This window comes from Rhinopithecus bieti, unplaced genomic scaffold (assembly GCF_001698545.2).
Source record: "Rhinopithecus bieti isolate Rb0 unplaced genomic scaffold, ASM169854v2 scaffold_7673, whole genome shotgun sequence".
NCBI classification, from domain to species: Eukaryota; Metazoa; Chordata; class Mammalia; order Primates; family Cercopithecidae; genus Rhinopithecus; species Rhinopithecus bieti.
Window position 1 is genome coordinate 6719834 of NW_016806375.1, and position 27763 is coordinate 6747596.

The following is a 27763-nucleotide window of genomic DNA, read 5'->3' on the forward strand; positions in this document are numbered from 1 at the left end:
CTGGTGCAGCACCTGGAGATGGGATGTCTCGACTGAAGAGGGCAGTGGTTCCTCAGCTCCAGCAGCTGGAATGCCTGCCCAGCATTTACACAGCATCTTAATTTTCCAAGAGAGTCAGAAATGCAGATTCTTATGTGAAATCTCCCAGCGTTTACATGTTGACAAACAGTTTGCATTTTCAAAAGACACTTTATGAGTGAAACAAAACAAAGCTGAGGGCTGACTGCAACCTATGGACCCTGGTTTGTCATCTCTAACTGAAGGACAAGCAGCTTCTACTAAACACTTGATCTTTCTCTCCTGATCCATTTCAGGGGCCAGAAACCAGAGAATCTCAGCATTGGACTCTTCAACCAAATGGAACCCAAATTCCTTAGAGAGGAGGGGGACTTGTCTGAGGTCACAAGGCTAATTATGGTGGAGATGGGACAAGAACCTGGGTCCCTGCCCATCAGGACAGGCTTCTGCTGCCCCAAATTAACTCAAGGGGTCTGGGATAAGGTTAGAAATCTTTTAGGATATAGACTGCCAGGACCTCCAGGGTAATTCTGCCCCCCACCGCGCTGCCATCTCCAGAGAACACTTTCTTTTGTTTAGCAACCATTTAATATTTCAAAAGCCATCTGTTACTTTTATAAAAGTGTCTCTTCCTTTGAAGAGACACTGGGGCTAAAGGCCTGGTGCGAAAACCAGAGAACATGTCTAATCAAGGATTATAAACCTAAATGGCCATTGAGCCTGGCAGGAGATGAGCGCCTTGGGCTGAGTACCTGAAAAATTCCTACAGTATAAGAAATACAACAGCTTGAGTAATAAGTGGTCACAGGCTCTCAGCTTTAATGCTGGGATTAACAGAGAGTGGGAGGACTGGGGAGAATGGAAAGCTCATGTCCTGTCTATAAGGGGTGCTGCTACCCATCTCCAGATGGTGGAAATGTAGGTTTAATGTTGTCAGCTCTGATATTTTCAAGAAAAGCCAGAAAGCCAAATGAAATCTCTTCATTTAAAAAATGTTGGCCATAAATCCCAGGGTAGAAGAGTCTGGGTCCAGCATTGTGGAAGCCAAACTGTCTGTGATGGAGAGGACTGGGGACCCCGGCGGAACCTCCTTTCCTACAATAGCCCCAGAGAGAAGGGCAAGACGCGATACCTCTCCATAGCCACATCTCTCCAGCATCTCGTCGGACGTGTATCTGGAATGAGGCTCATAGGAAATGAGGTCGGGGCGTTGTACCTCGTAGATAGACTTAACCTTGGGGAGAGCCGCCAGGTCTTTGTAATTAAGGATCTCATTATCCACTTTAGCCTAGGGAAGAGGGAAATGGACAGGAAAGGAAGAGAAAGATAAGAGGGAAAAGGGAATGGAGAGAGGAAACAAAAACAAGATACAGAAGGAACGAACTTCTCCAGTTTCCACTAAAAACAGAAGATTAGGATCAAATTGAAGAATAGTAGAATGTTAGACTAAGAGCAGTCTTAGAGGCCATCCATTCCAACAGGGCTAACATTTATTGAGCACATATTGCTTGTAAGGCCCTGTGCTTTACAAGAATTATCTCCTCTAGATGTTGTAATGCCTCTGTGAAGTAAATGTCAATATCATTTCTATTTTCCAGCTGAGGAAATGGAGGCTCACAAGGTTATACAATTTGCACCACTAAGCTAATGGGTTTGAATTCAGCTTGAACTACACAGCCTGGGTGCTGACTGCCTTGCAATCCCGCAGAGCGAGGACAACCCAATTCACAGCATTCTTGAAGAAGAAGATGAAGACAGTAAAGACAAAAATAATCATGATAGTAAAACACTAGCTAACATTTGGTGAGGACTTATTATAAGCCAGGCTCTGTACCAAGTCCCTTATGTAGATTAACTCAGTTCACCCATACAATTCACAACTCTAGTAGTAGGCACTAACATTATCCTCATTTTGACTAAGGAACCAGAGGCACAGAAAAATCAATTAACTTGTCCAAGGCTATATAGCTAATAAGTTGCAAGAGCCCAAATTTCAACACGGAGAACCTGCCCTCTTCAGCAGCCTCCCCTGTCTTCTTGGGATGGGGAGTTCATTGTCTTACACTGTCAGAAGGCTGCACTCAGAAAGCTGCTCCTTCCATTGAACTGAAATGAGCCTCTACCTTCTGCTTGACTTTGGCAGAGTTTAGCCCTCTAGAGCTGCACGGATTGAAAGAAAGCTCCCCCTTGCATGTGACAGCCCGCATCTCATGGCTCCTGAAGCCACGTCTTTTCCATGGCCATGCCCTCCAGCTGTTCCCTCTGTGACCTGGTGTTTGCTATGATCAACCAGGATCTATCTTTCAAGGTCCTGAGGTGCTGCAAATTACGACAGAGGCTGCTAGATAGAGAATCCAGAGACTGTATTAATCTGATAATGTTCTCCCAATGCCATAGGAGCCAGGTACAGTCTCAGGGCCAAGACTACTTTACAGGGAGCAGCATTTGTAAATACTTATAAGCTGTGCTATTTTGAAAACTTACCAAAGCCCTTCCACTATTCTGTCCCTGCCACATCAGCACTGCTATTAGGGCACTGTTGCTTATTCTTATGCTGCTTATTCTCTGTTTCCCCTAGACCCACTGTCCACTCTTCCTTGCCTGGATCTATGCTCTGAACACTGCCTAGGCTGTATCACAGGCTCTTTTGTTCTCTGGCTTTCAGTTGGGTTTAGCCAATGGGATGCAACAGCAGAGATTAGAGGGTGAATGGAGAGAGAGGCTAGTACACTTATTCCCCTGGCAACCTTCCTGGCTGGCCGTGGGCTGGGCCTGACTCTCTCTGAAGGCTGGACTTCCCCAGCTCTTGCCAGCTTTGGTAATGCTGTTCCCTTCCCACATCTCTTTAGCTCCAGTGTGGTAACAACATCATGTTTCTGTAGTACCTGGATACCTCACTATCTCCTGTGAGTCCACTGAACCCTGCCCACACCTCCATCATGAAACCCTCCTCAGTTGAACTCTTTGAGGTAGGCCACCTGAGTTCTGCCAGAGTCTGCCTGGTACAGACACCCACATCTGCACCAGTTCTGGGGGTGTGTGGATAAAGAAAGCCTTTATTAGATGAGAGTCCACTTGCTGAAGTAATTGCTGCTTTTGTCCTGGATGTTAGATCTTGACCTTGAGAGCTCTTGGCATCTTCCAAACTCATCTCGACCTGTAACTATTCATCTTGGCACTTTACCCCAAACCTCAAAAATACTAAATTTATATTTCTTCCTATAGCCACTTTGTTTACAGGGCTATAAATGAGCCTCAGGTCTGGAGACACACCAATTGATCAGAGGCATCCTAACATAACTAGCCAGAAAGGAAGGAAGGAAGGAAGAGAACACGTGGGTCAAAGCCAAACCACCTGAAGATGATTCTAGAAGTCAGTGGAGATGGAGTAAAGTTTGAAAGTTTGAAAGAACCTGCTCATTTCAGGTTCACTGATAATTCTATTTGAATATCAAATCTCAAATGTCTATGAAAACTAAATTAAAATCCATCTTTATGCTTGTTATTGCATCTATCCAAAGCAGATGGATGAATTTTTTTCCAAATTTGGAAGCCATGCTTGGGATGGGCTGACTGAAAACATGGCTTCTATGACATGTTCAGTCATTCCCCAGAGCAGCTGAGCACGAGGCACCATAAACGGTGAGAGGAGGAGAGGCTGGAAGGGGAGACACATGCCTCTGCTAGGATGTGAGGGACAACTGATCTCAATGTGTAAGCCCCTAGTTGGAAGGCACAAGCACAGGTGTTCTTAGCTGCCATCATAAATTCCATTCTGTAATGGAGTTGCTTATCACAGGGGCAATTTTGAGAAACTTTCTCCAGGACTCCAAGGTGAACATCATCAGGGCTTAACTTATTTCACAAAGGTTTATGAGGCTCCTGAGTAGCACCGGGAGACCAGCTCATGATGAATGGTATTACAGTGCAGCAGCTTCCTGAGTGCTCCTGTTCTAGTAACTCTCTTCCGGAAACATACTCACATTTGTCAATAACACTCTCAACATGCGTGCCTGGAAACTAAGCCCATTAATCCTGCTGTGGTCTGGCCCCATTCACAGTGCCAGGGAGACCATCACCTTTCTTGCTTTAGACAGGAATCTTCAATGAGTACAGCCTGTAATAAAGCAGCTTGTCTTTTTTTGACAGCCACATGGTAGTATTGACCCATACTGAAATTTGCAGTTAGTGATAACTCTTAAGCATTTTTCTTCATTTGACCAGAGAAGAAAGGAAAGGTGCCCATAGTCCCGTCAATGGGCATTATCCAAGGATCAAAGAGGAGACTGGATGTGGATTTGAAGTAATGATCTAGCAGTAGTGGACAGGGCCAGGGCTGGCTGGTTTGGTGACTGTATTTAGAGCTTCTTGTGAGGAGTAGGTTTCTTGTTACAGATCATTTTCCCCACATTTCTGGTCTTCTTGGCTCCTTTGGCTTGTGGAAGGCTGGAACAGTCCAGAGTCAATCAGATCGAGGTTTTCTGCTCGTTTCAGTTCTCCCTGGCTCTGCGTTTCCCACCTCCTTTAGCTTATTTCTGTTTATCCCTCTGCTTTGAGTTTAATGTTTCTTCCTTGGGATGCCTTCTCCCAACTAGTCCTAGATTGTCAGGTCCCTCTGTTTATCTGTAGCATCATCAGAGGACCCTGTGCTTTTCCTTCCTGGAATTTATAACTGCAATTGATGATTCATGGCACTATGTGTTCAATGTCATGAGGACAGGCATCAAGTCTGTGTAGTTCATCACCATTTCCCCAGAGCAGAGCACTGCGCTTAGCAGAGTAAATGCTTGGCACATGTTTGTTGAATGAATGAATGACATATACAAGGGGCCTCTGAGGTCACTGAACTCAACTTCTGTCTCTGGCAAATGATGAGTCTCTCTGTGTTTGAATGCCTGTGGAGATGGGAGGTCAGACACATGGAGGTGGGTCTGCTCCATCCCTAGACTTCCCGCATGATTAGAAAGCTCCTCTTCATGTTTGCAAATTCTTTACAGCCATGTTTCCACATGTGTATGTGGCTTCCTTCTCCTTTCTGCCTCTTTATCACCCACGACTATCTCCACATCAATACTCCACCTAATACCCATTCAGAATACCACTTTGATCCTCAGTTTTTTCTTGCTTGTCTCAGTTAAGTAGTGCGAAAGGAGGTGCCTTGCATTGGTTTTAGAACTCAGCAAGGGCTCTTGTTGTCATTGTACTTTCTTTCTCGTGCTCCATGGAACTCTGCATTATTCCTGAAACTCTGGGTTTACTAGACTGTGTGCTTCATGAGGGCAGGATCTATGTCCTCCCTATACCCCACTGAATCTTCAAGACCTGGGACAGAGCCTAGCATGTGAAGAGCATGCATCAAATGTCAGTTGGATGAAAACCTGAGAGCTCCCTCATCCTTAGTGACTCTTTAGACACCAGGTCAGGAATAAGCAAGGCCCTTTGGTGGAAGAAAAGTGATACATACGCAGATGACTCGGTTGGGTGACCCAATGCTGGATCCAGGGGGTGAGATGGAGGTTTCAGATGTCCGTCTATGCTGTGGAAGAGATGAAGACAGAAGAGGTGAAAAGCTGCAACCCGAGCTTGGTGGGGAGGGTGAGAAAGAGGGTTAAGAATGCAACATTAGCAATACCATTAAAGTACTCTCTGGCTACTTCTGTACTTCCTTCTTATTCTTTGCCTTTTAAGTCAAGGTCTAAGTGTGAATGAGACCTAAAATGCAAGGACTTCAGGCTGTTGGGGACAGAATATGGATTTATTTTCTATGTATTTGCAGCTAGCAGTCTAAATAGGAAATTACTCATAAAACTTTTCATTTTGAGTTATCCCAGTCAATAATGTATTTACTTAAAAAAAAACAAAATTGGTTAGTATTCATTTCTTGGGAGTTTGTTTATTTAAAATGTAAAAGTGGGTTAAACTTCATGTCATTGCACAATATGCTGATTCTTTCCAGTGTATTGATTGCAAATTGACATCAACTTAAGTGATAAACTTGGAAAAAAAAAAAAACTGCCTCTGAAAAATGGCCATGATGGATTAATAGCTTCCTTAGCAGAGCAGCATGATGTCAGTCCTAATGCATAAGAGGGTGCCTGCATGATGTAAAGGGATTAGGAATCAAAGACCCATGGGTGAAGTATGTGGTCTTAGGCATCTTGGATTCTTGATCTGTAAAATATAGAGGCTGAGCTTCAGGACCACTTGATTCTCTCCCAGTTTTCTCATCCTACAATATAAAGCATTCTATGTGGGGCTATAAAGTTTCCTAAACAGTAGACTGTGAACTAGCGGTGGTTCTGGGAAGATGAAGGTGGAACACTTGATAATACTGAATCATAGAGTTTGAGAGTAAAATCTAACATTTCAATCCCCTTGATTAGATCAAGGAGGCAGTCTCAGTTTGGTGCTAATACATTTCAACAACTCTCTCAACAATTGCCAATTTCCTATTTTATTTTTGAGACAGAGTCCTGCTCTGTCACCCAGGCTGGAGTGCAGTGGCACAATTTTGGCTCACTGTAACCTTTGCCTCTCGGTTTCAAGTGATTCACCTACTTCAGCCTCCTGAGTAGCTGCATGGGCCACCACACCCAGCTAATTTTTGTATTTTTAGTAGAATTGGGGTTTCACCATGTTGGCCAGGCTGGTCTCGAACTGCTGACCTCAAGTGATTTGTCTGCCTTGGCCTCCCAAAGTGGGGATTACAGACGTGAGCCACCACACCCAACCCAATTTCCCTTTTTAAACAAAGAGAGTGCAGGCAACATTGTCTAGCTAGAATTTTAAAGATTTATTCTTAAGAATTATTTCATTATCATTGAATTTATTTTATGATTACCTTCTATTTATAGCAAGTATAACTGGTTTCCACATGGCAATATAAAGTTTTATTTTAAAATAAGTTAAGTTAATAAAAAGTAGTGACTTGATTTAGAGAAAAATATTAAGTATATAATGAAACAGGTGGTGCCCAGATATGGCAACAGGCATCGGGGTTGTAGAGGATGACTGAAGTTTGGGAAATGCCACCGAAGAGGAGGAAAATGAAGAAAGGGACAAGTAGGTCTTACACCTTAAATGGAAGAGGGTCTTGGAAGAAACAGGGAAAGAAATTCAGGGCTTAAAAAATAATTATGCGGCCGGGCGCGGTGGCTCAAGCCTGTAATCCCAGCACTTTGGGAGGCCGAGGCGGAGAAATTGTGCACTTGCTTTTCTAGTTGGAGAGACTCTAGTGGGTAACACAATAGAGTCCCAAGGCGTCAACTTGATATCTGGGGGCCAGGATGTAAAGGCCCCATTGCCTATCCCCCAACACACACCCCAGGTGTCTCCTTCACATCATCAAAGACCTAGAAAATGGATCCCTCCCGCAGCCTGGAAGACTCAACCCCTCTCTGCAGTGTCAGGAACCCAGATTCACAAGGCTTCCTGACATTTGTCAGAGCACAGTAATTCAGAGGGACACAGGACCTCAGCTGGCCCAGTGCATACCTGGGGATGTCGGCTGTGCTTCTGCCTGGCTTTGCTACCACAGGCAAATCATCACCTCTTTAGACCTGGTTTTCTCACAGGCAAGGCAAAGATAAAATTTCTTGCCCATCTGCCTCACAGGGTTAAAGGAGTAAAATAAGACCATGGCTGTGAAGATACTTTGTAAACTGTCAATTACTGTGACATTATTAACTATTATTATTAATGAGTGACCTTAGGCTGGGAAAAACCATGGTCCCAGTGAGGCCACCATCTTGGCGAGCAATGGTAGAGTTACAGCCTCGCCCCAAAAACACAAAACTCACAGAAATACAGTACTTCACAGTTTTAAGAGTGCTTTCATATCTGATGTCTTAACCCCTTCAAAAACCCCATGGGGCAGGTGTTGCTGTTAGGGAAATCCAAGGACATAGGCACACATGTGGGAGTGTGCACACTATGGAATGCTGACCCTGTCCCAAAGCACGGCTCCCTTAACCTGTGGCAGAAAGTAGCAAAGTAGGAGTGCTGGTCTGGGATCTACTAGCTTGCTTACCTTTAACTTCTTCTCTGCCCGGGCTGCCTGTTTGCAGATGGGGTGCCAAACCTCGGAACCTAAGGGGTCAGGAAAGTAACGAAGAGTCAGACCTTTCAAACCCTCCAGCACTCTCCCCATGCCCCACCTTGATTTATTCCATGGTCAGCATATGTCCCTTACACGTCTGCCAGAAGGGCCTCCTTGGCTTTCCCAGTTTCCTCCTGGCACCTCTGAGACTTATGCGACAACTTACATCCTTTTTCTGTGTGTCCAAATCCTACCCATTCCTCAAGGTCTAGGGCTCACATGACATCCCCTTGCAAACTTTCTTACCTGCCAGTTGGGAGTGACTTCTCTCTCCTCTGTGATCCATAGTTCTTTGTCTCTCTTTCCACACATACAGCCTTACGGCACAGTAGCTTGTGGATTTTTCATTCCTCACTAAATCAAGAGCTTCTTCTGGGCAGGAACTGAGCTTTATTCATTGCTACATCTCCCACAGTCCCCAGCACGGGACTTTGCTCTTAGAAGAGACCCGTACATGTTTGTGGGGTGAAGAGATGAGTATATGATTGGCAGTGAGTGACGCGTAGCAGGTGGTCAATAAATATTTCTTGAATGAATGAATGACAGTGTGGATAAAAAAGAGTGACAGAGCATGGTGAACTCCAGCTTTCTTTTCTCTTAAAGACTTATGACGGTCTGCCAGAGCTATCACATTTAAGGGGGAGGAGGTGTCATGGTGTATATTCCGCTTGAGAGTATTGCCTTGACCTGCTAATTCCTTAGAGAGTCCAGACTCTTCAAATTTAGTACACTGCTAACGCCCACATTTCATTGTGGGTGGGGGTCCAGTTGGCCAGCCCCAAACCCGAAAGGCCAATTTGGAAAGGCATGAACAACAGGTGGCTGCCCACATGTTGAAAAGCAGCCCCAAATATGACATATTCCCCAGAGAAGGGACAGGTGTCCTGGATTAGAAGGAAAAATAGGAACATATTATCCCTCTGGAGCCATCCCCCTTATAACCAGCCCTAAAAGGAAAGGAGCCAGCAATGGCTGGATTCCTGAGCACCCAGATGGCATTTGTTTGTCTGACTTTGTTTCTAGGATATACTTTATATTATGCTTTGTTGCCTGGAACCCCCAGGACTGGAATACTGGCTAAGGGATGAGATGGTGGTGAAAGGTCAATAATTCAGAGTGAAAAAGAGAAGAGAGGCCTGAAGTGAGGAGGCCTGTGTTTTTTGTCTCTGCTCAGCCCCTAACACATCCTTTCTCTGGGTCCCAGTTTCCTCATCTGAAGAACAATAAGGTGGGATTTGGATGGCCTTGAAGATTATTTTCATCTCCAAGATTCTAATTTTATGGGCAGTTTTGTCTTTTGCGGAACAGGAATCTTTGATTTTTGTCTGCCGACATTCTTGGGTGTTCCTAATTATTCAACTGAGTTTAATTCTTTCTAAAGTAAAATGCAGTGGTTCTCAGAGCCCAGTAGAGGGACTCTGGGTCTGTGGCTTGATCCAGCAATCACAGGGTGTGTCCACTACCAAGCTGTGTGCTGGGATTCTTACTTTAGGGAGTTATTAGAGAGAGCATTTCCGGTTCCTCTTTGAGTTGCTTCTGAATCTATCAGGAATTGTTTATGACTGTGGCTATGGCAGGAAACACATGTTACAGGTCACTGTAGGAAATGAATGAGATGGACAGAGAGGTCTGAGGAGGTCATGAACTTAAGTTAAAGAGGCATAGGAAAGATAAAGAGGGCAGAAGTCCTCATGCGGGGAAATAATGTGTCAAGTGAGGGGGTCAGACTAGAAGGTGTCTTTTGCTTTCTAACCCCATGACATTGGCATATTACTCTGAAATAAAACTGAGCCAAAAATGGTCATTAGCTTCAGTACTCTGCATACCGGAAAACATATTTACATAAGAAACAAGGAGAGGAGGAACAAACAAGAAAAAAATAGAAATGAAAAACATCAGAATTTGGGAGTTGGTGGTATATCTGTAAATAAAAGAGGCTAAAAAAAGTTAGTTGGTAGCTAGCAATAAACTTAGATAAAGAATGCAAGAAAAGATGATTTGTTCATGAAGATCCCTGTGAAATTACGGTCTTCTCTTCTGAGCTTATTCCCTTGGCCAATAGCTCAACAATGTGGCATTAACAGAAGGACAACGTTATGGTGAAGAAGATGGTTTTTCTCTTCCATGGACTTTATCCCCAGAGCCGAAAACAGTGCCTGGCCCATGTGTGTTTAATAAAGAAATGCATGTGAATGACTCATTGGACCCCTGAAGGGGTGGCCTGCCCCTCCACACCTGTGGGTGCTTCTCGTTAGGTGGAACGAGAGACTTGAGAAAAAGAATAATACACAGAGACAAAGTATAGAGAAAGAGAAGCGGGGCCTAGGGGACTGGTGCTGTGCTTACAGAGGACCCACACCAGCACCAGCCCCTGAGTTCCCTCAGTATTTGTTGCTCAAAAGATAAGGGAGTAAATCAGCAGTAAGACATACAGATACACGGAGATGTTCCGTTTACCCAGGGATGGGCAGGAGACAGATGTTTTTCTTTTACTGAGATTTAAGAGAATGGTACTGACCTTCAACCACAAGCAGGCTTTAAGCATTTGCCTAACAAACACAGTTCCTTACAGCCCAAAATCTTTTCTACTTTAATTACCACAGCGATGTCTCTAGCAAGGACAAGATTGGGGGTAGAGTCACAGATTAACAGCATCTCAAATACAAAGCCAAATGGAGTCTCTTAAATTTAGTTCTTTCTATATAAACACAGTAACAAGCTGACCTCTCTTTTCCCCACAGACCCCACCTTTGTATTTTTTTTCCCAAAAAGATACTAGACAAAATGCACCCACGGGAGAATGGTGGCCATCCTAGGAAGGGGACTCAAATGCAGTTCTAAGGCTGGGTCTTTACCCTGAAGAACAGACTTAACAGAATGGTGAAAACTAGTTTTGAAGATTTTAATGACTCTCTGTAAGAAGAGGCATTAATTTGTTTTGCAAGTCTTATAAAGTAGAACTAGGACTAAGGGCAGGGGGTTCAGGGAAGAAACATTTAACACCTAAGAAATGAATGGCCTTATTCAACTGACAGTGAGCCCTTGTCCCTAAAAGTGTTTAAGTACACATTGGGTATATAAATGCTCAGCAGGGATATTAGGAAGGAGACTTAGAGATTCTGTTTCCATCTTAACAGGTTTTACTGTACAGACAAGATAATTATTTGCCCCTATCCATTTATCCCGATAAGAATGTAAATTCTATGAGAAGACGGATTCATGTCTATCTTACCTACAGATATATCTGCAGGGACTGCAGATTCTCAATAAATACTCATTGAGTGAATAAATAAAAGAAATACGGCATTCTATCTTAGGCAGTTGGTTTCTCTAAGGTGGGCTCAGAGATTTGGACAAGTAGTACAATCTAGACTCTGATTAGACAGCTACAGCTCCAGACTGAGTCTGCAAGCATATTCACTATATTGGGGCGTGTCAAACTGTGACCTGTGGACCACTTGTCTTGCAGTCTGGTAAAATTCAGATTCCTGGGCCCCCCTGCCGAAGCCACTGACACCAACTTCCTGGAGGTGGGACCTGGGAATCTGTGATTTAACAAGCTCCCCAGGTGATTTTATGACTCATCATTTGAGAACCACAGGGCTAAATACCAGAAAACACTCTAAATTTATTTTCTTGGAATGTTATGTGATAAAGAAACCAATTTTACAAGACAGAGCTCTAGCTTTTTGTAAGAGTACATTTTCTGCTTATTCAACTCCTGCTTCCATGAGTCACATTCTCTTGTCCTCTGAGATTGTCACCCACAATTCCAGGCTCTGCAGTTAAAACCTACTATGAGGTTATGGAAGTGAAGGATTAGCTATTTCTGTATCAGCTGACTCAGAGACAGAGATGTGAATCTCCAAAACTATCTGTCAGCCAGGTATTAAGGCCATTTTTAATCCTTAGCAGAGTCAGCAGTCAGTCTTATCTCTTTGACTGGTTATAGCACACATCACACCTGTAACATTTGGGGCTGATTTAATGTTGGGGAAGCCACCCACCTCTCTGTTGTATCCTGATGTTAGATTTGCCAAGGCTTTTTTTTTTTTTTTGAGATGGAGTTTCACTCTTGTTGCCCAGGCTGGAGTACAATGGCGCGATCTTGGCTCACCACAACCTCCGCCTCCTGGGTTCAAGCAATTCTCTTGCCTCAGCCTCCCGAGTAGCTGGGATTACAGGCATGCACTACCACATCTGGCTAATTTTGTATTTTTAGTAGAGACAGGGTTTCTGCATGTTGGCCAGGCTGGTCTCGAACTCCAGACCTCAGGTGATCTGCCCGCCACAGCCTCCCAAAGTGCTGGGATTATAGGCATGAGCCACCATGCCCAGCCAATGCTTTTTGTTTTTTAATGCTAAAGCTGGAGCTGGTATCATAGTCTTCTAGAATGTTGGCATTCTAGAACTTGCAAGCACAGTGATTGAAAGAACCTCCATTGGGAGGTTCTGTTTAGTGAGCACTATGATTTTAAACAGTTCTGAGTCTGAAGGTTTTTAGATACTGCAGGTCACCAGTGACCCTCCCTACTTTCTGACTCCCAGCCCTTCCCACTCCTTGATGTGGGCATTTGAGTTTTTGGCCTTTGACCCTAGCTAGGGTATTCTCTTACAGCAGGTTTCCTCTCTGGATTTTTTTTTTTTTTTTTTTTGAGATGGAGTCTTGCTCTGTCGCCCAGGCTGGAGTACAGTGGTGCGATCTCAGCTCACTGCAACCTCTGCCTCCCAGGTTCAAGTGATTCTACTGCCTCAGCCTCCTGAGTAGCTGGGACTACAGATGCGTGCCACTACACCTGGCTAATTTTTTGTATTTTTAGTAGAGATGGGGTTTCACCATGTCAGCCAGGATGGTCTCGATATCCTGACCTCATGATCTGGCCCCCTCAGCCTTCCAAAGTGCTGGGATTACAGGTGTGAGCCACCATGCCCGGCCTCTGGATTTTTTTTCACCATAGCAGGATGAGGTTTCTCAGACCTCTGCCTTTATGACAGCAGCACTGTCTTTGTGGCAATAGACTGGGAGGAACCTTGGAATTGCTCCTTTAAAATCTCCATGCACATAACCAACCCAAATGCCCATCAATCAATGAGTAGATAAAGAAACTGTGATATATATATATCATATATATATATATCATATATATATATCATATATATCATATATATATGATAGAATACTACTCAGCCATAAAAGGAACAAAATAATGGCATTCACAGCAACCTAGATGAAATTGGAGGCCATTATTCTAAGTGAAGTAACTCAGGAATGGAAAACCAAATATTGTATGTTCTCATTCACAAGTGAGAGCTAACCTATGAGGATGCAAAGGCGTAAGAATGACACAATGGACTTTGGGGACTCAGGGGTAAGGTTGGGAAAGAGGTGAGGGATAAAAGACTACAAACTGGGTGCATTGTGTCCTGCTTAGGTGATGGGTGCACTAAAATCTCACAAAACGTCACTAAAGAGCTTCCAAACACCACCTATTCCCCGATTACCTATGGAAATAAAAAATTGAAAAGCACCTTCATCCACATAAACAAATGCAGTAGATCCAAAAATGGAATATTGTTCAGCCGTAAAAGGAATGACCTACTGATACATGCTACGATACGGATGAACCTAGAAAGCATTATTCTCAGGGCAAGAAGCCAGTCACAAAAGAACATATATTGTATGGTTCCATCTGTATGAGCCATACAAAATTGATAAATCCATAGAGACAGAAAACAGATTGGTGATTGCCAGGGGTTGGGGGAGAGGGGAACGGGAAGTGACTTCTTAATGGCATGTATGAGGCTTCCTTTTGAAGTGATGAAAATGATTTGGAACTAGATAGAGGTGGTGGTTGTACAACATTGTGAATGCACTAAAAGCTACAGAGTTGTACACTTTAGAATGGTTAATTTTATGTTATGAGAATTTCACATTAACAAAAAAATTTCCCACTCCTCTCCTCCCAGCAGGTGAACTGCTTCTGTAGACCAAGGCACTCTGTTGCTCCTTTGTTACTGAAAGTGCCAAACTTGGCAGGAGAGAGGAGTGAACAATGCTGTTGAATCTGCCCTGTAATAACAACAATGTGATCATTATAATCTTGGGCGTTAGTAAATGTTTACTGGTATCAGGCACTCTATGCATAATTTGATGTAATCTTCTTAAGGGGTTCCAATCCTGGCTATATCACTTACTAGCTGCATCGTCTAGAGCAAGTCAGTTGCCTCTCTGTGCCTTGGTTTCCCTATTTATAAAACAGGGATGACAACAGTATCTGCCTCATAGGTTTGGTTTGAGGATTAATGAGTTAATCCATGCACAGCACTTAGAACAGTGTCTGCCTATGTCAAGGACTATATAAGTGTTGGTTATTGTTATTATTGTCTCCTCTCTTCTACCTACAAAAATAATCTGTGTGCCAGGATCTAGTTTGGGGAAGGGGAGAGCAGTAAAAGGGAGACTTGAGGGGAGCAGGAAGCTGGGGCCTGGGTGAGCGAGGGGGCTGCAACACATGGCAGGCTGGCCATGCAGGTGGAGTCACTGAACAGAAGCCTGGCTTGGTTGCCAGCACACCCTCCTGGGAGGTTGGGCTTGTGCCCAGGGACAAGGGCACCTCAGGAGAAGTGGGAAAGACCAGCTTGCCTGGAGCTGACATGATGAAGTGGGCCTGAAGCTTAATAAAGAGGCTGCAGGGAGAAAAGTGCTTAGTTACCATGGAGAATATCGGGCAGGATGAGGAGAATGGCAATTCCGAGGTGCCTTGTAATTCACAAGAAATCATAGGTGCTGATAATAACAGTTGGGTCAGTAATTAAAGTATATTGAGTGCTTAGTATGTGCCAGGCCCTAAGTATTCTTATTATTCCTATTGTTACTATTATAACTAATATTTATGGAGTGTCGATGCCAGGCCTTGTGTCACACACTTTACAACAATAGTGCTTAAATATGAAAAATAATAACTGCCATTTATTGAGTACATATGCTGCACCTTATGCTAAATATTCTTAAATATGATGATAATATTGACAACAGCAAGCACTTACTAGTGCATTGCATCATGGGAATGGCCATTTCTATATAACTGGCTGGTTATCAGGAGCTCAGACTGGCAGAACCAGCAGTGCTAGGCCCTGGGCTGAGTCTTTACCATGCATTCATTAGTTCATTTAATCTTCACAGCAGCCTTGTGAGATGGAGCCTAGCCTCATCCCTCTTTACAGATGGGAAGTTGGGGATTAAGGAGCTTGGATCCTAACCTGCTTGTCCATCTCTGTCTCCCTACCCTGGCCTGGGTGTTGGCAACAGGTCCTCAGACTCTCTGAAATTTCTCTGCTGAGCCTATCGGGACATGCTGCCTCTCTGTGCTGATGGTGGCTGGCCAGGCCCTCTGGCCCGCTGCACGGAGGCAGCCAGTCTGGGCAGGAGAGCATGAGACCAAACATAAAAAGAAACAGGGAGAAGAACAACCTGATGGTGCTCATGGGCCCCTCCACCCAGCTGTGCTGCTCCTAGATGCTTCTCAGTTCTGTGAGCTGATCAATCTTCTTTTGCCTAACATAGCTTGAGTTAGGTTTCTGTCACCTGAAAAGTCTAGACTAATAAAACGTCTCATCGAGCTAAAAGCTGAATATCTGACAAGTTCTTGACTTGCCCAGCAGGCAATTTTGTTTCTCAGAAAATAGAGGAAGTAAGCCGGGAAATTGCTACTCTGGACCTAATTCTGACCAACATGGACAAATTGACTGCTGAAGTCGATGTGACATGTGATAGGCGAGAAAATGGCCACATCGGCATGAGTTTGTGGTGACCTGAGAGAGGAGAAGCTGGAAACAAACTTTAGAAATACAAACCTTTAGCTACTACACTGTAATACTTTCTATATGATTCAAGATGCTTGGTAACCCTTAAAATCTAGAAAAAAAAAGGCAGCTCATCAAAAATTAAAATATACTCTATTTAAAATGAAATATGCTTAGTAGAGTCAGACTTTAGGAAGTATCAATTTAGTATAGTAACAGAATATGTCTGAAGAATCTAAAATTAGGTAGCAGGATTGGGGAAACATAAGATTTAAAGTTTTTACGCGTAACTCCTACAACCTAAGCTGTCAGTAGAGAAATCGAATTTAAAGTAATAATGCTAAACTACGAAATTATAGCAACCAATACTACAATAGTGCCTTTTAGAGGGTGGTTTCATGAAATGCGTAGATGATAACTGAGGGCTGGCGTTCCACAACCCATCACAACGGGAGGCCCTCACTTGAACATCTCTTAGCTTAGCGCACCTTTTCAAGAGTTACATCCCAGCCGTGCCAGAAATACACAGTTCCTGAAACCAGGACCTTATATCCTCTGAGCGAAAAATAATAATAATTAAAAAAAGTAATCTGAAATAGATTCAGTTACACAAGAGAAGGGTTTGTTGTAATTATCAAAACAAGCCTTCGAGATTCTGTTTCGGATTCGTGTTAACACAGAACCAAGGCGCTTCACTTTATTTTGGCCCATGGACACCTCTGAAAATCTGACGAAAGCTATGGACTCTCTCCCTAGAGAAACAAACCTAGCATGCAAAATTTAGTAAGCAATTTCAGAAGACTTATAGAGTTCGAGAAAGGCTGACCATGGAACCAGTTTAGAGAATTCTGGTGATAAGATATGGAGAAGAATTGCGTTCCAAGCAATTGTCAGAGGATTGCATAGTAAGTCAAAAGGCTGACCATGGGTGAACCAGTTTAGAGAATTCTGGTAATAGAGAAAATTGCCTCCAAGAACGCTAGCAAGACAGGTCCACCTTGGCCAAGTGGCGTATGCTCTTTAAACTTTCAATCTCATCCTCTAAAATGAGGACATTAATAGTTTTTAGCTGATAGGGTTGTTGTGAGGATAAAATGGGATACTGCGTTTGAAACTCTTAGTACAGTACTTGGCACATAGTAAATGCTCAACAAATACCAACAAATAATAATTATATTATTAACAATAATAAAATGATGGTATTTTATTATTAATATTTTTATTATTAATATTATCATTATTATTGGTGAGACCTACAATTTGTTATAATACTTTCCTTTAGCAGAGCAGGGTTTGTCCAGTATTTTATAAATGATTTCCTGCCTTGTGGGTTTTAGTTAAATACACAAATGATAACAGAGAATTGTTTAAAAATGTGCAGCTGAACTTGCGTAATTCCAGGGTTGTTGTCTCAGGTCTTAGAACAGGGGGGTATTTGGTGTAGACAGAAGGGGAGAAGAGTCTATTTTCTCCCTTTTCCTGGGTACAGGCACATTTAGAACAAGAGCAAAATTTGTCTCGTGAACCACATGTGGGATTTTAAAAAACTCTCACTGATCCAGTAACTGCAACCTCTGGGATTTCAGTGTAAGTTTTGCCCTGAACCTGCAGCATTTTGGCCATTATTTTGCTGCACAAAATGAGTGACCTAATTTCCTGATGAAGCCCAAATGAAGGGTTTGGATAACAAACAGATTAGATATTTGGCATCTTTACAAACACAGTTAAAAGATTGAATACACAACAGAACTTAAAACAAATAAAACTTGCTCTTGTCTCCTGGGGCCCCAGAAGTTCTCCTCCAGACAGACGTCAGACTTCTCCCAATTAGAGCCCATCAGAAAGCCATCACATAGCAATTAAAACACAAACAAACTCACCCAAAGAATCTCCCAAGGACCATTTGCCAGTACCATGCTGTGTCCAGCTCCAGCACTGACAAGGCTGGGTTTGTAAGCTTTGCAGGCATCCCAACACTCTTCCTCTCTTATACAAGTTGCTTTATGGAGTCCCCAGTGCCTTCACATTCACTCTTGCCCCTAATGTTCATGAGGGTCTTGTGGCATATGGTGCCAGGTAAGTGGGCCTGCCTCAGGTTCTCTACCTTGTACTGCTTCCGCCCACCCAGGGAGGGCCTTTGCACTCGCTGTTCTCGCTGCCTCCTCAATCTTCCTGCCCTTTTCAGCTTCCCACCTTCTACTCATTTTCAAGGTCTTGGCTTGAAATATCCCTTTTTAGGGGCACCTTCCCTGGCTTCCCAGACTAGAGCAGGGGCTTTATAACACATGCCCATTGTTCCAAACTTTCTCTGTGCAGCACTTGTCACATCTTGTCATTGAATGTTTACACTTCTATTTGGCACTGTTGGTTTCTCTTTCTGGAGAGTGAACTCCACCAGGGCAGCCAGCATGCTTGCCTCACTCATCTCTGAATGCCCAACATGTAGCAGAGAGCCTGGCACATAGCGTGGTCCCCAGTTTGAGTGGATCAGTGAAAGACAGTGATGCTATCCTCATTTTACAGGTGAAGGAAGAGACCCAGAGAAGGACGTCACTTCTTAAGGCCACAGCCTATTAGTGGAATTGCTGATGCTTGAACCCAGGAGTCCTGGCTCTCAGCCATTTCTTTACACTCCTGAGCTACCCAGGAGCAGGGTTTTCTTGCCACTTCTGGGGTATATCATATTGAATCCTGGTGTCCCCACTTGGTGAGGGTGTCCAAGGCCCAGATCTCAGCAGTAGCAGAACCCCCACAAGACACCCACAGCCCAAGTGAGCTTGACTCTAGCACTGCTTGGCCTGGTCCCCCTCATTCCAGGATCACTTAGCATTCTTTGAGGCAAGTCCTTGAAGGCCCTGCAATTACTCCCACTCTCCCAGGAGCCAGGAGGAGAGGGATGGGGATAATTAATGAGACGGTGACAGGCCTCTCTTCATTACTAAGAATATCTCCCACCCTTGGAGGCATTTCCGCTGTAGGTTTAATGGTGCATTCTCTCTCAGGATCTTAAAGCTGTGCACTTTACTTCCTTGCTTAACCCTTTCAGCATCTGTGGGAAGCTGGACGAGTGAAGGCACTAACCTGTGAGGCTGTGAGCTCCATGAGGGCAGGGCCTTTGACTGATTTGCTCACTGCCACACCTTCAGTTGTGAGAACAGCAGCAGGGATGCAGTAGACGCTCAATAGATATTTGCTAAATGAATCAACTGGGAGCTTCCCATGTGTCAGGAAATTACTACACCTATATCTCATAGCAACTGTTCTCGGTCTATTTTACACATTAGGCAGCCAAGGTTCAGAGAGTTAAGAGACTTGCCCAAGGTCAAAAACTTAGTAATCAGTGGAGCCAGGATCCCTGCTGAGGAACTATGGGTCAAATCACCAAACACGGAAAGACTAAGATTAGGAATTCAGGCAGGGAGGCAAAGATGTGGTTTACTCTAGTGATATCCAGGTAGGGATGAGAATGGGAGGGCAGTTTCAATACTAGGAGGTGTGTTCACCAGGGAAGGAGGAGAGGAATGTTGTGCAACAAATTTTCAAGCCAAGTGCAAACTCCAGGTTCCCATGGCAGTCAGGATGAAGGTATGGTGCAGGTTGCTGAGCCTCGTAACACTGGGTCCTGCAGTAGGAATCACTCAAGAACCCAGGCAACGAAGGATTGGTGTGCACAGTAAGGGGCAGGGACCGGAGTATCAGGCAGCGCCTGGGTCCCGGGGGTAAAATGGAAAGAGCCCTGGAGGGAACTGAAAGGCCAGGCCCTGCTCTGCCCCTACATGCTCCCATTCTCACACAAGTCTCTTCCTTTCTCTGGGTCTATTTTCCCCATCTCTGCAATGAGGGTTGGCACTTTACAGTTTAGAGTGACTCTGGGATCCTTACTCCTCCAGCATCAGTTCATATAAGTAAGTAGACAGCATCTTAGAAATGGTCACTTTGTTTAACCTAACATAGGAATTCCTGCTCCAGGATTCTTAGCAGATGGCACAAGTTTCTGTTGGGTAGCTCTAGGAAAGTGGTTCTCCATTGAGGATGATTTTGACCCCCTGGGGATATGTGGCAATATCTGACACATTTTTGATTGTCAGTGGGAAGAAGCACATGGTTGGCATCTAGTGGGTAGGGACCAAGGATGCCACCAAATACCCTACAATGCACAGGACAGCCCACAGTGTCACCAGTGCTGAGGCTGAGGAAATCGGCTGTAGGCACAGGGGGACTCATTGCATCTTGAGGGAACTCACGGCTGTGGCCATTGTGGTTAGGACAAGCTGATACTGACACACTCCCTGTAACTGCTGCCCTGGCCTTATCTACTTGGAGGAAGGGCCCTAATTCCTTCTCAAGACGGCTATCCAATCACAGCGACTCCACCAACGACATTCACCTGTGGAGGGAGTACGCATGGGCCAGTGTCAGTGTTGGGGGACCAGTGCCAGGAGCACAGGACCTTAGGGAGGAGGCCAACAACTCTCATACAAGCTGGAGGGGACCAGGGGCAGACAGAGGGCTGTGGGGATGTGGGGAGAGGGGACTGTGTTAAATTGTGGGCGGGGTTGGGGGAATCTTGGGTGTCTATGAAGCATGTAGTGACTGAACTGGGTCTCAAATGATAGGATTTCCAAAGAAGGGCACAGGAAGACAAGATAAAGGGCCACGAGTTCATTTCAAGGCCAAACAAAGTCTTGCCACAAGGCCCAGTTCATCCACCCTGCTCGCCTCCCAGCTGCATCTCACCTCCATCCGCACCCTGGCCACACAGGCTCTGCTCGCTCTCATGCACTCACCATTTCTTCACCCACCTCAGAGTCTGGCAAGCTCTGTCCTCTCAGTTTGGTGCATCCTATTCTGCGTTTTGTTCAGTGCTACAGTCTGGATGTTTGTGTGTCCCCCACATCCATATGCCAAAATTCTAACCCCCAAGGTGATAGTCTTAGAAGGTGGGGTTTTTCGGGAGGTGATTAGGTCATGGGATCAGTGCCCTTTTAAAAGAGGCCCCAGAGGGTTGCCTAGCCCCTTGCATCATGTGCGGACACAGAGAGAAGGTGCCATCTCTGAGAAAGTGGGCCCACATCAGACACCACATCTATTGGACCCTTGGTCATGGACTTCCCAGCTTCCAGAACTGTGAGAAATAGATTTATGCTTATAAGCTGCCCTGTCTGTATCTCAGTCTGCTCAGGTTATAACAGCCCGGATGAACTACAACACCAGTTAACACCTGCTCATGGTCTGGATCTCAGCTCCTGGCCCTTCTTCAGGGAGCCCTCCTGGATACTCCTCCTACCCCGTTATGTGCTCTTGAAGCCCCACACTTCTCTCCTTCATAACACTTATCACGGCTGACGTTTATTTGTGTGATTATGGATTAATGCCCATCTCCTTCAGGGGACTGTAGGGCTGGGTGAGCCTCACCATGGATGCTGGCACAGAGCCTGCACATGGCAGGGCTCAAGGAACAGTCGTTGAGTGGATGAATAAATGATCAAAAGTCGGTTTTGGCAACTCAGGTGTCAGGTATGTTCAAGGCTACAAAGGAAGCCTGGGACCTCCGCAAGATTTTAAATGCTAGGCTGAAGTGTTTGTAGCTAAATAGGCAGACAGGGAGGGGCCCCAAAGAGCAGAGCAGTGCCAAGAGCACGTGATGCCCTGGGATGGTGGCCTGGGTGGAGGGTAGAGGACTGAGCAGAATCTGGAGACTAATTAGGAGACTGTTGTAAGAATCCTGGGGTAAGAAGGCTGGGAAGCAGCAGAAGGAAAGCAGCTCTGGTTAGCTTTGTGGGGACGACTGACACTCCTCATTCCTCTGTGCATTCTAAGAGTCCCTGGGAAGCCCCGAGCAGCAGCCTGGCATGAGGCTGTGAGATGTGGGGAGAAGGAGGTGGAGTAGAGGCTGTGATGCTATAGACACTTTGCAACCCAGGCATCCCTCTGAGGTTCTCTGACCCCTTGGCCCTGTGCAGCTCAGCTTTCCACCCCCAGGCAGAGCCAGGAGAGTCTGCTCAGAGCACTGCCAGGAAAGCAGGCCAGCTGGGCAGCGGGTGGAGGTGCACAGAGACGGAAGGCAGATTACATGTCACTTCATATTAGCTACACCGGCAACCTTCCCGATCCACCCAGAGAGGGGCCAATTAATTGCAATTCTGAGGACAAGCCAAAAGCCAAGATAACACTGAACCTGAAGGAGACTGCATCTCCTTTCCAGTCATGAGCAGATCGGAAGGCCTTACAGAGGGTCAGATTTGCTTACCTGTGAGGTACATCTCCTCTCCTTCGGTGAACATCTGGTGGCAGCGTACACACCTGGCACAGGTTGGGTGGTAGTGCTTCCCTCCTGCCTATGGAAATGAAGAGATGAAGCAGGAGGTGAGAGCCAGGGCTGCTGTCTAGCGGGGCAAATTGGGTTTCAATCTTCCCTGGGTACGTTAGTGTTGTTCGCATCTTCATGGCCCTAAAGTCGGTTGGAGCTACCCAAGGGAGTCCACAACCATCTAAAAGCCCAGCCAGGAAGCTTCCTGATTCACTCCATGGGTCCCTGATGGCAGTTCAGGGGACTTCCCTGAATACCTGCTCTTCTATTCTGACACTGGGAAGGACCCTTCAGAGGCCACTGGTCCAACCTCCTCATTTCCAGAGGAGGAAACAGGCTTGCTTTGAGGACATTCCAGCATTTCCCCAAGTGAGGGGCCCTTACCACCAATGTTACATGAAATGATTTTAAGTGGTACATGAACTTGGGATTTAATAACATTGGACCAATGGAAAAAAAAAAAAAAGATCCTTTCAGTCCTCTATACATTCTTCTGATTTTGTCAAGGAGGAAGTACCAGTTCGGTGCTCATGTGTCTTTAACATCTATCCAAAACTTACGAATCTGCCTTTTAAAGAATGAGAACAGGTGTGAGGCTTGGAACCTCCTCGTGCAGTAGAATCTAGCTAGAACTCTATTTTCAGGTTACATGCAATATGGCAAGTGATACTGGCTTTCCTGTTATGTCGTATATAAGTTTTCTTACATATAAGGGGGCCAACTTCAAGACAACTTAAAGTATTATGGAAGAATGAGCACATGAGGCTCACAGGCATGGCAAAAATTGTGAGACTGGCACACAAAAGACAGATTTTTAGAGCTCAGTGGGTGATTTACGACCCATTGTAGAACCCCAGATCCCCAGACCAGTCCTGTAAGTCTTGCACCTGGGTGTGTCCAGCCCTACCCCAGCTCACCCCAGTGTGGCTTTGGTGAGTGCCTTTCCCTATTTTCACTTTCCTTCCCCATCACTATTTAAATTAAAAATGAAAATAATTTGCAGCTGCAAAGACTTCCATGAGGGGAAGAAACAGCCCCTGAGAAGGGTGTGCCTCAAGGGTTCACCGCAAGCCAGCAGCATGTTGGGTCCAGATCTGTGTGAGCCAGTCACCAGCTCAGCACTCGCTTCTGGAGTCACAATTCTGACACCAAAATCCCAGCCAAGAGGGCTTGTTGTAAAAGGGACCTTGAGTGGCGGCTCCAGCATTTGTATATGCAGGAGCTTGGTGCAGCAATTGGGCTGGCAGGTGGGCCTTGTTTGAAGAAATATTTTGCAACATCAGGGCAGGGTTTTCTTTGCGGGAGGGTAATGCCCAGGGGAAACTGATGGATGTTAGGGGTTCTTAAAGGTCCCTGTCCAAGCCGTCACTTGATGTGATGCTAATGGGTTCCTTCCAATTCAAAAATTATAATTGCATAATAAGAAGACCTATTTCCAAAGTTAGGTGTTTTTTTTGTTTGTTTGTTTTTTTAAATGTGGGGCAGTGGAAGATTGCTGAGACGGGCTTGCCTATTCTGGAGATATTCTCTCTATCCTAAAACTTAGCAAGAATGTGGGAAAGGCAGATTTTACAAAAGAAAAAAATCTCCAATATTCCTTCTTTCCCCCTGTTTGTTTATATGGCCTCGTACCAATGAGACAGTGTCCTTGTCATCATCAAAGCAAATATGTTCAAACTTTTGAAGGAGCCTGCTAATTTCCCAAGCTGGAATGTGTGGGACTGATTCCCTTGTACCATGACAAGGATAATCGGTTTAATTAGCAGCCTCTTCCTACTCTGTGTCTCTTTATCATTTTGATTATAGACCTGTTTTCCAGTGTGGCAACAGCGCCTTGGCAAAACTGAAGCCTAGCATTTTCCTAAATGTCATGCCCCACTACCTCGCCCCAGCTGAAAGAGGCTTCATGCCCATTTCAGCACCCCCAGTCTTGGATGGTGTTGAAAACGGTTTGAGCAAAGGGAGGTTAGGGCAGCCAGCACCCAGAGTAAGCAAAAGCCACGTCAGCTAGCTGAGATGAACCATTTTGTCTATTAGTGAACTGTAATCAGGAAAACAGTAAAGAAAAATGGCAAAAAATTGGTACCTCAAAACAGAGCCCTATTTGAGAGGACTGAAAATGGCAAACCAGGTTCAAAAATGTAGCAACAAGTAACAGGTTGTGGTCATTTTTGGTGAGGAAACAGACAAGGATGGAAGAGTGACAATGACAGTCATTGAGCTCTGTCACTGAGGAAGGGACCATGGGGTGGCCTAGGGAGGAAATGGGAAGGGACAGGATGAGAAGAGAAGGAGAAACAATTTAATTGAATGCCTGCAGTGTGCCTGACGATGTGCTGGGCTCTGCCTTGGGCCACTGTTGTTCCTGCATGGCCATCATTCTTTCCTTCTTCTTCCAGAAATAGTCCCAAGCCTTTCCTTGGTGGGGCTACCTCTCCTCCATATCAGTCCACAGGGTTAAGTAGTGCTGACCCCACCAATGAGCATATTCCAACTTTGTGGGCACAGTTAGCGGTCCAAGGATGGGCCTGAGATTGTCCAATGAGAGTTAGTTCCAGAATGCTTGCTGAGCTATTAGAAAAGAGAAGCTCTTTTTTCCATTGGGGATGCCGGCTGATAGAATCTAAGCCTGGGGCAACTGGTGTCCAACTTTCCCATCACCAAGAAGAACCTCCTGAGAATAAACTCAACCTGGAAGAAAGTAAGCCAAGATGGCTGGGGATTCTAAATGATTTTCCTTAAGCACTGGATCCAGCTCCTGGGCTTTTTGTTATGGAAGCTGAGAAACTTCCTTTCTGTTGCAGCCCAAAAAGTCTTGACTAGCATGTTCATTAGGAATTAAATGACAGTAGTATTGTCTATTGATAGATACAGACTAAGAGGACATATCTTGCTTAAGGCTTCGGGGCTAGAAGTGGTAAAATCTGAATTCAAGTCTGTTTTACTGCAGCCATGTCTACTTCCTGACATCATGCTAACTCGAAGGCCCACGAGTGGCTGAGAGCTGTGGGTATCAGTGTGGATATAGCAGCCTGGAGTCCTAGATTTTAGCTCTGTCTCTACCAGAAGTGCTGCTTGTGACCTTGGAAAAACACTGCATGTCTTGGTCTCACTTTTCTCATCTGTAAAATGAAGAGGTTGAAGTAGTTGATTGCTAAAAGTCTCTTCCAGCTCTAAGAAAAAAAAAAAAATCAATAAATCCAAGATGCTAATGGAGCCTTGTAGAAATGGAATCAATGGAAACTCAGTCACAAGAGCTGCCTGGGAGGAACAGTCTACCACAACGCTAAACAACGATAACTCTCGGGGAAACGGCAGCTGCCACCAACAGGATTTCAAAGCAGCTTGGAAATGCTGAACAAATTCCCATCTGCGGCCCCATCTGTAATCTAAGTTCTTTCTTTCTGGAAAGAAAAGTTTCCTTTTGTGATATTTCCCACTCCATTGACCCTTCAACCTACTACATTCTGGATGCCTCTTCCCCACCGTTCTGCAAAGCCAACAAACGACTCTTCTGAAGGTGACCTTTCCCACATCCAACAGCTTTTCCGCAGCCCGCGCAGTCCTTCACTGCTCTACAGTTTGACCAACACTCTGACCTCGCCATGTTTTCTGAAGCTCTGTCCTTTCACTGAATCCCTGATTCTCCTCCTATATCTTCCTCTGCTACCTCCTCAGTCTCTTTCTGAGTAGCTCTCACTGTAAGCAGCTGCTCACCAAGGTTGGTGTCAGCATCCTTCCTTGCTCTCTTTCCTCTGTCTTGGAAATCCTGAGTGGTGCTATTATTCAAAGCCTCATGTTTATAAGATTGGCTCCTCCAGGCTGAGCTTTGTTCCTGAGCTCTGATACATATTTCTTTTCTTTTCTCATTTTTCTTGCCTCGGACAGGATCTTGCTCTGTTGTCCAGGCTGGAGTGTAGTGGTGCAATCTCAACTCACGTTGCTCCACCTCTCAGGCTCAAGGGATCCTCCGGAATGGCTAGGACTACAAGTGTGCACCACCACGCCTGGCTAATTTTGTTTTTTGCAGAGATGAAGTCTCACTATGTTACCTAGGTTGGTCTTGAACTCCTGGACTCAAGTGATTATCCTATCTTGGTATCCCAAAGTGCCGGGATTACAGGTGTGAGCCACCGCTTCCAGGCTCTGATCCGTATTTCTGACTGCCTTCTGGAAATACTCCTGGGACTTCAATCACAACTCATCCTAAATGGTACTTGCCATGTTTCTGCCAGATCAGCTTTTTCCCCTGTCGTCCCCAGTTCTGCCAATGACACCAGGCTTCCTATCCCTCAAAAATAGGTAATTCTCTGGTGCAACTTTTAGCTGCTGCTTCTTCAATCCTCATGTCTGCAAGCTGCCCCTCAGTTGCAGAGTGACTGGAATTCTACTTCCATAGGGCTGGGCACAAGGGTGGCTTCCCTCTTCATTGCTACTGTACCTCTTGAGTCCTTCCTGCCTGGGTCATGCAGGGGCCTCCTCACTCGTCCCTTCCCGCTTCCTTCCTTCAAATGTAGCCTGTGTACATTATCACGTCATCCTCCCGGAAGCCTAGTTCTAACCAGGACGTTCCTGCCCAGTCTCTCCACAATGCTCCCTTGCCCAGTGAGTCACATGTAAACTCCACCCTGGTATCTCAGGCCCTCAGAAACCCACCCCCAACAACCCTTCCTGGACTCATGCCTTGTCCTCTGCATCGCACTCCTTACGGCTCTCTGGAGATGCTTAAATGTTTCCCAGCACTGTTCATTTGTTTATATCTCATTGTCTCTGACTCTCCCCATCAATTCTCCACATAATAACCAGAGAAATCTTTTTAAAAACATGATCTTATCATGTTAGTCCTTGGTTTTAAACTCTCCAATGGCTTTCCATTGCACGCAGTATAAAACCCAAACTTCTAAACATGGTCTACAAAGTCCTACATGGTATGCCATATATGATATACTCCTATATTTCATCCTCCGCTACCCTCAATTTGTAGAATTCAGCCACACTGGCAGACTGGGTCAGCTATTGTGAGCAGAATCATTAATTCAGCCAAATCTGGACCCTTGGTTGTGGTTACCATGAGTGCTGTGTTGAGAAAAATCCTGCAGCCACAATTCTGTGTGGGTTCTCTGTTTTTGAATGGGTCAAGCTCATTCTTCCTCTATCTCTTCCCACCTCAGGCCCCTTCAGGGATGGCTCTTTCAAACTCAGGGCTCTGCTTCAATGCATGCCCTCAGGGAGTTCCTTCCTGGTTGCTACATCCCCTCCTGCTGAGTCCACATGTGGCAGCAGAATTGTTCTCAACAAAGCACTCATGGTAACCACAACCAACTGGCCAGATTTGGCAGAATGAATGATTCTACTTACAATACCTGATCCAATCTGATCCTCTAGCTATTGTTAGATGGAAAAACTGAGGCCTAGAAGTGCAAAGATACTTACTCAAAATCCAAGCAGGAGTTAGCAGTAGAATCAATATTAGAGCTCAAATATTCCTGTTAGGCTATTATTTTTCCTTTCCACTGAGCTCTTCCCTGTTTCTA

At 45.0% G+C, this 27763-nt stretch overlaps 1 protein-coding gene across 7 annotated transcripts in view; it reads right to left on the reverse strand.

Moving 5' to 3' along the window:
- The window catches only part of ABLIM3 (actin binding LIM protein family member 3), a 119391-nt gene that overhangs the window by 21413 nt on the left and 70215 nt on the right, over positions 1–27763 (reverse strand). For 4 of the 7 annotated variants that reach the window (XM_017875833.1, XM_017875832.1, XM_017875831.1 and 1 more), the window contains 3 exons: positions 22170–22257; positions 8048–8106; positions 5483–5554 (listed from right to left, as the gene is read on the reverse strand). In XM_017875833.1, coding sequence (XP_017731322.1) covers positions 5483–5554; positions 8048–8106; positions 22170–22257 — 219 coding nt within the window. Of the gene's footprint in view, positions 1–1150; positions 1307–5482; positions 5555–8047; positions 8107–22169; positions 22258–27763 lie in introns of all 7 variants that reach the window. The other 3 variants (XM_017875830.1, XM_017875829.1, XM_017875828.1) reach the window with 1 other exon arrangement.